Source organism: Salminus brasiliensis, chromosome 9 (genome assembly GCF_030463535.1).
Source record: "Salminus brasiliensis chromosome 9, fSalBra1.hap2, whole genome shotgun sequence".
Classification (NCBI taxonomy): domain Eukaryota; kingdom Metazoa; phylum Chordata; class Actinopteri; order Characiformes; family Bryconidae; genus Salminus; species Salminus brasiliensis.
In genome coordinates, this window is record NC_132886.1 from 22,231,604 (window position 1) to 22,243,834 (window position 12,231).

The 12,231-nt window shown below is 37.7% G+C and overlaps 1 protein-coding gene across 1 annotated transcript; it reads right to left on the reverse strand.

The window, feature by feature from the left end:
* Positions 1 to 1,740: 1,740 nt before the first annotated feature.
* trmt10a (tRNA methyltransferase 10A) lies at positions 1,741 to 6,861 on the reverse strand. The gene is made up of 8 exons (XM_072686857.1): positions 6,782 to 6,861; positions 5,796 to 5,976; positions 5,433 to 5,595; positions 4,885 to 4,956; positions 4,716 to 4,790; positions 3,855 to 4,004; positions 3,529 to 3,634; positions 1,741 to 3,318 (listed from the first exon to the last, which is right to left on the reverse strand). Exons 2-8 carry the CDS (start codon positions 5,972 to 5,974, stop codon positions 3,065 to 3,067), a joined length of 999 nt encoding a protein of 332 aa, XP_072542958.1. The 5' UTR covers positions 5,975 to 5,976; positions 6,782 to 6,861; the 3' UTR covers positions 1,741 to 3,064.
* Between the last annotated feature and the right edge of the window lie 5,370 nt (positions 6,862 to 12,231).

A 12,231-nucleotide genomic window follows, 5' to 3' on the forward strand; every position in this document is an offset into this window, starting at 1 on the left:
GAATCCTGACCGTTAGTGTGTGATGTGAGTGTCCGCTGAGGTCTGACTGGTGCTCTTCCTTTCAGACACCTGTCTGCCACACGCCCCCTCCACCCCACCCCGCCTCCTTCACCGAACCGACTCTTTTGAACTCTGAATCAACGATTCATTGATTCACATGTCACGTTCACCTTCACTATCATCGTTTCTGACTGCACTGTTCTGTACTCACGGAGTCTGATAACACCAATATCACTCACTAATGGAGTCAGAAAAAGGAAAGAGGAAAGCTTCAGGGAAGAATTAAAACATGATATAATAATTTATGCGTACGTTCGAATCAATTATATTAACATTAAAAGTCATCAGCGTGTTAACAATAAAAAATAGCGTAAACGATTCGTAGAATAGACGCTACTCTACAATTCAGATGGGCTTGTGAATCGGTTCAAGAGAATCGTAATGGTCACACTCACTTTTCTGGTTCTTTGGAGCTGTCTGAAGGAAAACAAGTTCCAATTTCCAAGGAATAATTGTGGTAATTTTATCTTAAATCTGCGAAATATTGTTTGCATGTGAGTGATTTTCATATATAAAAAGGGGAAGTGCTTAAATAATGTAGTGTAGTAATGTAATTAAAAGTAATGTAGTCCAGCAGTGAAACATGGCATTATTATGATTAAAAAAAGAAGAAAAAAACAACAACAAAAAAAAAAACAACATAATGGCTGCCTCAGTTTTTACGCTTAGTTTTTGCAGTCAATCTCATAAACCAGCAAAAGAGAGAACAGTTATTGACCGTCCATATTAAAGTGGAGGTGTGAGAGCAGATTAATCTGAACAATCTGTAACCTTCAACCTAGTCTTATTTAATGCACTCCTTTACTGATTATCTGTCTAGGCTCAAAGCATTCGCCCCCCTTTGAAGATACAGTGGTTTTCCTTAAATACCAACCCTCATTAGAGTAAAACAGACCTCCAATCAAGAGAATGCAAACCATGTTTGATGGCAATGATTGGGTACACATCATACACATAACATGTGCTTCAAATGCAGCCATGAAAGGACCAACCCCTACTTTTACTTTTGGCTAGACGTCTTTTTTCGCAGAGGGGATGCATCTGTGTGTATCTGGTTGCAGTATTCACCTAGAGGTGAAGAAACTCCACAACCTTTAAACTTTTTCTCCATTAAAAGCAGTTAGAGCCTGAGGCTGGATAGCATATAGCAGGTTAGCTGCCCTAAAAGCAAGATAGAATGACAGATTTCTGTAATGTGAGTGCTTAAGGAAGATTAATATAGTGGTCTGTGCACATTCTTTGACTAATCTGAGCTTTCTTTAAGTTGCTAAGACCCGTTAAGGGCCTCAGCCATCAGAATGATGTGATGATGCCATCTGGTGTCACATATAGGAACTTACAGAAGCTCACTAAAACTTCTGCTCTGCAGCACAGTTTTAAAGATCCACTGCTGTAATCTAAAGTCAGCAGTGTTAAGGCAGAGTATAAAACACACTTCAGCCAGTAGGCTACGTATGTCTCCAAAGGGAGGAAAACTGATAGTAAAACTGAAGGTTTTGGTACTGTGTCAAAACCTTACTAAATAAATATGCAAGTGTGAAACCAAATGAGTAAGTCAAAAAGTATCTACATCTAAACCAAACCAGTCTTTGAGATTTATTGCTGTTTCAAACATTCACTCTTGGAAATGTAACTGACAAAGTATTATAATACCGTTTAAGTTATTTTTAAATAGAATTTCCAAAATAATACTTACTTAGCAAGTAATACATAAAATCTAATGAAAACAATAGTTGAGTAAAATAGAAAACATCCAAAAAATAATCATGTATTACATTAGTGAAAATAATTTAGGTTACAGATAATATATTGTAATGTAATATGGCCGTATTTTAAGGCTTAAAATGTTAGATGATTTATTCAACATAAACAGTGGCAATAAATAATAAACATGCTGCTTCTGTTAACGATAGACGTAAACAAGCTGCTCTGTATTGTGCCCAACTCAAAAGGCAGCCCAGGCTGAAACACCTCCATAATGTCAATGTGAACAGGTGGGGCTCATGGTCTGTAGACTGAATAAGCATATATGCAGAAGATTTTTTTTTCTTTTGTGATTACACATTAAACAAACAATATAAAACCCCCTGCTAGTTTTCATATATGGACTGTATGACTTGGAAAGTGACTGTCACATTAAAAACTTGAACAATACTTACACTCTACATGTTACATTAAATAAGATTAATAAAATTACGAACTCAAAATCTAAGCAAATTTCCATTCCAAACAAGGATTCAAAGTGTAGTACCTGCTGAAGCCTTAATGCTGTGGGACAGTGGCTTTTTATTCATGTTCTGGAAACCATTGCCCTGTGTATTGTAGAGTTTTCCTTCTCCAAGACAACCACAAATTAGGAAAAGCTTCTTAATACATTGCTTGAGGAGCGCTAAAGCCGGAAAAACATGAAAACAACTCCAGCACCAGGGTTGAAACAAGAAATGTTACAATGTATGTATGTTAATGAGCCCTTCTACCATTAGGGGGCAACCACATGCCAAAAGAGGGGTGAACCATGTGACATTCACAGATTACTCAATATTTCCAGAATACCTTACCAAAGCCTAAAACAGTGATCACCAACCCTACGCCTAGAGAAGATCCTGCAAAGTTCTGTTCCATCCTGCATACATCATGCTGCACCCCTTACCTACACACAGCTTATCTAGCCACCATGTTAATAAGCTGGAGAAGGATGGTTTTAACTAGACTCAGCCGAAATACAGATATCCAGTACCAGTGATTATGAGCCCTGGACATAACTAAAAGGAAAATGAATGCACTAGAATTTGTACCTGGATAGTAACTACACTCATTGAGCAACAGATCAGATATCATCTTTAATGGTAGTGAGAAAGGTTCTGATCTCAGGTCTCTGATCTTGCAGGTGGTTAAAGTCTTGCTAAACTGTAAAGAATGTATAATCATAACCATTAAAGATTAAAAATGGAAAAAAAAGCTTTCCAGTGTTCATAAAAAAAAATAAATTAACAAGAAAGTGTATTTATGAGGTAATTTCTACATGTTGGGTTCCATGTTCTTGTTGATCAGTTGATTGGTCCTTCACATTTTCTGTCTTTTCTGTGACTTGCTCGCATGTGTCGGAGTCTCTGTCAGATTCTTCCTCGTCCTCATCATTGCCCTGCTCCTGTTTGTTCTCTTGGCCCACAGGTACAGCTCCTTTCCGCTGGGGCAAGACGGTGAAAAACGCCTCCCGCCAGTCGCGTTTTTCCAGATACGCCAGCAATATCTCAAACACTGAGGCAGATGTAAGAAAAGTCATCAGATTCAGGTAGAGACAGTGGTACTGTTACTAATTGTAAGGCTTGATACATGCATTGATGACACTTGATTGTGATGTTCCTTATAGAATGAAAACTGACCAAGGTAAAGTAAATGTTAGTTAGCTAGTGCAAAACAGGGAAGAACATTGTTTGAGAGTTTTGCATGTGTATGTAGTCCCCTAACCGTGATTCACAGCAAGCACTTTACGGCTGTTCATCTTGACAAAACTGCCCAGTGGGAGTTGAGCATGGGCAATTCCAAGCTCTTTGGCACGTTCAAAAGAGATTCCCTGAAACATGATGAAGATTGCAATCATGTTAAATCAGTTCCACATAAATAAAATGTAATGATCAGTAAAGGCATACCCCGTTAATATATCAGTAATATATGGAAGTACTGTGTTTTTCCATTGTAACTCAATTGTCACTTGAAATGGCAGACTTAACACACATCTATACGATTTAAGTTGCTGATGTGCCAAGTTGTCTCACAGGTCACTCACAACTAACCTTGTGGTGGTTGTGGTCCACTAGGCCTCCAATCACATAGGCTTTATTCTCGTCTAACTCCTGTAGCACATTGGGCGAATCAGAGGTGAGGTATACCAGATCTTCTTTGCTTAAGACTTCATGAAAGTGCTCAGGCTTGATATGTACATCCTACAGAAATTAAAATTAACAAGAAGACATGTGTTTAATGTGTTAAAGTGAATGATTTCTAGAATCCAACAGTGACACCTACACCACAAACCAAACACACCCCCACCCACAGCACCCTCAATGATACGGTTTCTTACCCTGTGAAAACCTGCTATCAGATAGTGGCATTGAAATTTATATGGGTTACAGAGATACTGGATGGAACTGATTTACGTATTACTAATATGACAGTTGGAAGACCATGGCTGCAAAGGTGAAAACCATCCGAATACAGTTATAACAGACTACAGGCCAATCGATTTGGTCCCATTACTTTTAAAAACACAGAAAAAAAATATTTTATTTCCATTTAAATGTGGGAAACTTTTAAATGGAAAAGGTTTTGTTCCCATCCTTCATTAACTCCACACGTTTAAATGAAGATCACCTGCTTACAATCCATCATATTGGATCACACAGAGTAACTCTGCATGATAAATTTACAAGCTGACTTATCAGCAAGTCAAGCACTCTGCAACATCCTCACTTTATGGCTTACTGTATTACCAGCCACAACCACCTAGCAGGGCACTTGAGTTTTTAGGACATATTGTAAGTCTAAGTAACTGGAGCTGCACTGACACTACTGCAGAATTAATAACAAACTCAATGCTTGAAAGCTTACAATCCAAAAATAAACCATTGTTTGACTATTAGTGAACAAAATCTTACCTTCCAGTTCACCCAGCCTTTGTTAATTTCATCCATGTTCTGTTTTAACTGTCCTCCATGGCTTGTTATATAAAACTGTCCAGAACAAAAAAGCTAACTGTCAAAACCGGACAAATGTACAGCTAATTGGCATACAAATAGTTCGGAAAAAAATGATTTCACTATTTACCTGCACCGGGTGGGCAGCCCGTCTGTTTTCTGCATAGCACCTCTGGATCTGCTTGTGGAGTTTCTTTACATCCTGCAAATTGATTCCATTTTTTTTTTTCAAATTATGGACATAAACATAAAGCACATTCTAGACTTGAGCCAAATAAAAACAACAGTGGGAATCAACAATAGTTTGCATCTTTGCAATGGCTAGTTGGATAATGTAAATGTAAAGACAAAAGTCATTAGGCAGAAATGTTTTTTGCAGTAATTTTATATATAGACGCTACCAAGTCGTCAGTAAAGAGGAGAGGAAAAAAATAAATAAAAGTGAATACTGATTCAGGTGTTGAATAGCTGGCAACCTATAGACAGAAAGGGCACACTGATGTGGCTGTTCAATAATATCACCATAGATGATTTATAGCTGAATTCATTTAGCTTAATTTTTTTCTTAATTTTGTATTTATTTATTAAATGTGCAACTGTGCACAGACTAGAAACAGAAACCAGCCAATCTGTTTAAACTGAACCTGCTACATAAATTATTAATAAACTTAATCCTACCTTTAGCATCATTAGGTTGTCGAAGCTACAGTCTATGACCAGACGAAGAGGACTGGGCTCTGCTTCTCTGCGGAAACGCTTTCTAGCTGTGTACTCCGTTCCATCTTCAGACTGTGTCTGTCTCTCCTGCTTCCTCTGCTGTTTCCGCTCCTTGCGCTTCTGCCTGTACAACCAAGGGAGAACCACAGAGGCACAAGGTAAAATCATAAACGCTAAAACACAAAAAGCAAGCAGGTGTCTAATTACCAAAGCTAAATTAAGTCATTTAGCATCGCAGTCACAAACAGTGTGTTTAGATTAAAAAAATTTTTTTTTTACATTTTTACATGTATTTTCATGTTTCAGTATTAATGGCATGTTTACTTTCGCAGATCTCTTTGCTCTTCCCATTGTTGTTGCTTAAGTAGTTTCTTTCTCTGTCTCTTTGACAAGGTCTCACTTTCTTCACCCTGGGCCTCCTGCTTGGTTCCATTAGCTTGGGCATCAATGTTGTCATCCTGTAATGCAGCCACACCAACTCCATCAGAGGCCATGTTAGCCATTCCTAGATATGAAAAGTTCAAATGTCAATAAAAGCAAGGGGAATGCCTTACAGCGACCCGTAGTTGAGATTTAATATGACTTTCGTCAACAGTGGCTTTTTTCCACTATTCTTTAAAGCTTTGGCTGGAAAAAAAAACTGGGCAACAGTTGCTGTCTCTAATCTTAGCTGCTGTAGCTTTCAACTCTTTCAGAGTAGTTAATAGATGTCTTGGCGACCTCCCTAGCTAGTCTCCTTCTTGTATGGTTTGATAGTGGCCTTCTAATTTCTTTTTCATTGATTTGAACTGAACTCCAGGGGATTAACCAGATTAACCAGTGACTGGACCTTTCAGGTGCCTGTATACAATCATCACTTAAGACACCTTTACTGCACTGCAGTACCAATTAGCTACCTGGGTCTCTGTTGAATTAGGTCAGTCTTATTTTTTAACTAAAAAGTCAGTGAACAGCAGCTAACAGGTAACATTAGCCAACATCAGCGCCATATCATTACTGCAGTTTTTAAGGTCACAAAACGGCTGCCATGTTATGGTGTACATATTTGGCTGCCATGTTTTCAGACATTTCTGTGTCTCAACTCAGTTAACATTAGCCAGGCATGTCCCTCTATTTCCTCTCTTTAGTAATCAAGCTTATCAGCGGCATTGGTGTTAGCTACTTGTTACAGCAACGGTAAAAACTAAACTGGTCACTAAAAGCATACATTACAAAGTTCCCCAAAAAAAACAAAATGGTCCACACACACACACAAGTCAGGAGATCATGAGCTCAAATGACAATTTTGTATAAAACTCCCAAAAACTCACCTTATTTTCCTCCAGACTAGTGTTCAGCGTGGCTGCGCTTCTACGTCATTTAACTGCGCCTGTAGTGAAGCCGATATCCTCCGCCATTTTTGTGAGGTCAGAATGAACATGGATTGCCACACCTCGGTTTAAACTTGTCACAGATAATAAAACTGTTCATACCTTGGCATAGTTGAGTAATGGGAGTTTACAGAACTGACATGGTGTCGTAAAACAACAAAAAAAAAACACACAAAATCAAAGCTGTAAACCAAGTTATGTTAAAAATGATCTGTTCCGTAACGGTCTTGACTCATTATATTTACACCCTTAATTACATATAACCAGCCCACTAGCAAAAGCCGTCCAAGCTTAACGTTAAATGTCTACTTTAGGAGTGTATGGAGCGAAGCTGTAAAGGCAAAAAGCTAACGATACGCTGACCAGAAAACGCGCACATGGACCGGCACATCTTAAAGCAGTAGACACACCACCTGACACATCCTAAAGCAGCTAGCACGTCAACCAGCACAATCAATATCAAGAGAGACTTCTCTTTGATTGTTGAACCGAGAGAGGTTCATCTGGCACAATATAAGGCTACCTTACCTCTACCATTACCTAATACTGTACCTTTTGACCACCAGCAAATAGATGCTATGGCACCTTATACTATGTTCAAAATGGTTTAAACCCTGTCGCTGCTTTTTATTATTTATTTTTTATTATTTATTATAATATATTTTTTATTTATTTATTATTCTCTGTCTGTACTGTGTTGTGTTGTCTGTCTGCACTTGTACTGTGTTGCACTTGTGTTTTGTATGCACTGTGTCTGTGTTGCACCATGGTCCTGGAGGAACGTTGTTTCGTTTCACTGTGTACTCTGTATATAGTTGAAATGACAATAAAACCCACTGGACTTGACTTGACTTGCTCTGTACAGTACAATAATACCAGTAGAAATGCTCTAAAATACTTGAAATTAGGGCTGGGCGATATGATATTAAAAATTAATAAATTAATTAATTAATATTTGCTGCGTTTCATCTAAATAAACCAGACTAATTGCACTGTTACTTATGAATATGCTGTTGATCAGTATTTATTAAGCTCTAACAATATCATCTAGTATGCTTACACGAGCATATTTTGTATGACGGTAACAAAATTAATCACAGTACAATAAAATAGTCATATTGCCCAGCTCTAGTTTGAACAAACTCTTATTTTACACTAACTTCTAATTAAAGTTCAGAGCATTGTTTCCCCCTCTGTAAAGTCACCATTTTGGAGATACATGTTTTTGATTGGACAGCGAGGTATATCTATTGCTGGATTGGCTTAAACAAACTTGTTCAACTTGACAGAAAGGCGAATTAAACTGATAATTAATCAGTTTTAATATTGATATTATGTTTATTACGGTTCATTAAAAATTAATACTGAAGCTTTTATTGTTTACATTTCTTTTTTAAACCTTAAAAATCAATGTAGACAGCTGGTTTGTGCTATACCGCTCAATATATAAAAACCTGCGATACCGCTCCTTCACACACTTGGGGTAAAGCAGCCGGTCACTAAAGGAGCTGCCCAGTGCTGCCAGAGTCTCATGCATGGGGTGGGAGCTATTCTCAAGCATGGATGCCAGCTTGGCTGTCATCCTCCTGTCTCCCACCACCTGCACTGGGTCTAAGAAGCACCCCAGGACAGAACCGGCCCTCTTTATGAGTTTGTCCGGTCTCTTCTTATCTGCCGTCGAGATGCTACTGCCCCAGCAGACCACTCCATAAGATGGCAGATGCCACCGCTGTGTCGAAGAAAGTCCTCAGGAGTGCTCCCTGCACTCCAAAGGACCTCAGTCTCCTCAGTAGGTAAAGTCTACTCTGGCCTTTCTTGAAGAGTGCAGCAGTTTTGACTGACCAGTCTAGTTTGTTGTTCAGATGAACACCCAGGTATTTATAAGAGTCCACACTCTCGATGTTCATACCCTGGATGTTCACTGATGAAGGGGGTTGTCTGCACCTGCGGAAATCCACCACCAGTTCTTTGGTCTTTCCTGTGTTTATCTGCAGATGGTTTATGATCATAGATTTATTTAATTTTTTTGTTCCGAAATAATTATATATTATTCTACAGAATGTTTTTGTCTGTTAAATTACCATTAAATGTATGTGAAATTACAATAATAATCTGTAAATAAATATGCAGATAATATAAACGTGTATGGTCATACTAGATTTGTTTAAACATGGGGCCTCTAATAAAGACCCTGAAAGCGTACACTGGAAAACAAATGATCAAATGACGAGGAGCAATGGCTGACAATCAGAGCCAGCAACACTAAAAACAAATTTTCTAATTTGAATTCAAACAATACATTTACAGAAAAACTTTTGCTGAGAAACACTGATAGAATTGACAGATTTTTCCTAAATTATTAAAACCCAACATCTTCTGCAGAAATCAAATTAAAAAGACAGAGTTAAATGTACTGAGGTTACTGATATGTTACAACCTACATTTGGTTAGAGTGACTCAAAGCCTTTATACTTCAAAAGAACGTGAGTTAATAGTTCCAAATAGTTCCCCATTCCGGATAGCAAGCCCTCTGTTCCATAATGCAATAACTGAAAGAGGTTTCTTAGTAGCTTCAATCAACTTGCTATAGATCCTGGCTACACATCCTTTGGAAGGCATAGATGGCTGAATACAATCCACCATAGGATGGGCATCTATGGAGGAGTGCCATGGAACCCCATAGGTTTTAAGCACTGATCTTAATTGCAGATACACAAAGTAAGTAGAAGCTGGTTGACAAAATGTAATCCTTAAGGTTTCAAAGGAGTGAAAACCTCCATCATCATAAAGATCACCATACACATTAACACCCCTAGAAGACCAAGAAGGTTGAGTAAAAGGTCACGCTCCTTTTAAGAAATTGTAATTATGCCATAATGGAGTAGAATGACAGATTTTAAAAGGGCCTTTCTACATGGGTCCAGACCTTAAAGGAGTGCACAACAACACAGCTGAATGTCAAGTCAAGATTCTAAGAACCAGTACTTGTAAATAATAAATCTTGTAATCGGTGTGGCCTTACTAAACAAGAATCGATAGTCCTCCGTGGGACTTTGGATTCTATGTCAAGCCAAGACTGTAATGCTGTTATTTGAAAAGACAAAGTAAAATTTTTAATTTGGTACAGCTGAGTCACCCAAGACTTTTGGCAGCTGCAATGTTGCTAGCTTCATTCTCGGGCTTCTATTATTCCATATAAATTTGAAAACCATTGAATCAATATCAGCAAAGTATTTTAGGGGAGTGGGGAGTGGTAGCATAAAGAACAGAAAGTTCAGCCGAGTCAGCACATTCATCTTAACTGTTGCAATTCGACCTTGGAGGGACATTTTAAGACTATTCCATCTTTCCATATCAAGTTTGATCCTACTTAGTGTACCAATAAAGTGTTCTCTGGCTGATTTATAGATATCAGGATAAATATTAATGCCAAGGTAGGAAAATGAATCCTTAACTGACATTACTGAAGGAATAGTAGCACTTTCATACAGTTTATTTAGTGGCATTAAAACTGATTTAGACCAGTTAATCTTAAACCCTGAAAAGCTAATAAAAACCTCACATTTCTTCGTTACAAGATGAATTTGAGACGTCCATGTTGTCTAAGAACAGAAGAATATCATCGCCATAAAGTGAAATAAAGTTGCTGTGACCTCGAATTTTGATAGGATATATTTCAGATTGTCGAATAGCTTGTGCTATTGTGCTGTACTAAGCTTCTAAAGACAGACAAAATAAATGAGGAGAAATTGGACACCCTTGTCTAGTCCCACGCTCTAGCTGAAATGTAGGTGAAATTACATTGTTAGTTAATACAGATGCTGCAGGAGAATAATACAGTGTTCGCAGCATTGAAATAAATGTCGCACCAAGCCCAAAGCATTCAAGGACTGCCCACATAAAACTCCCCTCAAGCCTATCAAAGGCTTTTTCCGCATCTAAAGAAAGCGCTTTACAAGAGCTAGGAAATGTAGGTGCAGCATCCAAAATATGAAATAATCTCTGGATATTATCTGAGGCAAGACGACCCTTTATGAACCCAGTTTGGTCTTACTAAAGCAGGTACCACAGTTTCCAATTGAAAGAGAGACTTAGCAAACAATTTGGCATCGCTACAAATAAGCAAAATATAGTTGTTGTTTTTTTTTTACATTCAGATGCATCAAAAACTGTTTCAGATTTGAATACATTTGTATAAAATGCTTTAAACACCTCGATAACACCTGAAGGATCAGAGACTAGTTTACCATCTGAATTCGTAATTCAGCTTTGGAAATTGATGAGCTTATGTTCTTTCTTTAGAGAACTCAGAAGGACCACATGATCCTCTGAAAAACATAGTTTTTGTTAATTTTCTGATGATCTTGTTTTCTAAATTATTTAGGTGCTGATTCTGTACTTTAGAATGAGCGGAAGAGAATTATATACAGAAACCTTGAATAAAGCACTTGTTTGCCTCCCACAACATTTGTGGATTACTACTGTTAGGTTTGTTAATAGATATAAAAACCTGTTAGTCAAAGTGAGCTATTGAACAGCCATCTGGGAGCCTTGATAATTTCAGGGAGGAGAACACTGCATAATACAGCTCAATGGTCAGACAGTAAAATTGGTCCTGATCGATCCTGGAACAAGACTTATGTGAGTAAAATGTATATTCTATAAGTGTATTATTTTTAAAATACCATAAATCAATAATATTAAGGTCTCTACGAATTGATTAAGAAGTCTGGAAGATGGATATGAGCATCAGGGCAAGATTTTTCCAGCGTAGGATTCATCACAGCATTAATCAAGAGGTGAAAATCAGGTAACTCCAACAGAATATTACAATTCCCATTTAGAAATCTCCTATCTGACTCGTTGAGGCAATAAACAGAAGCCAAAACTAGCCGGGGTGTCTCCAGTCTAACATTCATAAGAGTGAATCTGCCTTCTTTATCATTCATTATATGGTCTATGGATAAAAACAGCCTTGTTTCAACCAGTATTGCTACACTTTTAGTTCTGTTGGGAGCAGATGAAGAAACAGCAACCCTATAGTACTTATTATGAAAGCAAAATGCATCATATTGTTTTAAGTGTGTCTCCTGTATTAGAGCTACTGAGACAGATTTTTGATGTAAATATTCCAGAACTCATGTTAGTTTCACTGCTGAATTAAGCCCATTTACATTAAGTGACAAGACATTCAATGATAACTTTGTCACCTTAAAACATTATACAACTGTCAGTTTGTAAAAGAAAAGTGAAAAAATGGAGCATAATTCCTTCAAGAGGAATAGAGAGGGAGGGTAAAGTGATATTAATGCATCCATAATCACATAGCTGTCACATTCTAAAGAAGTTTTAAGTCAAGAGGGAGGAGGAATACTATACACAAAAAACAC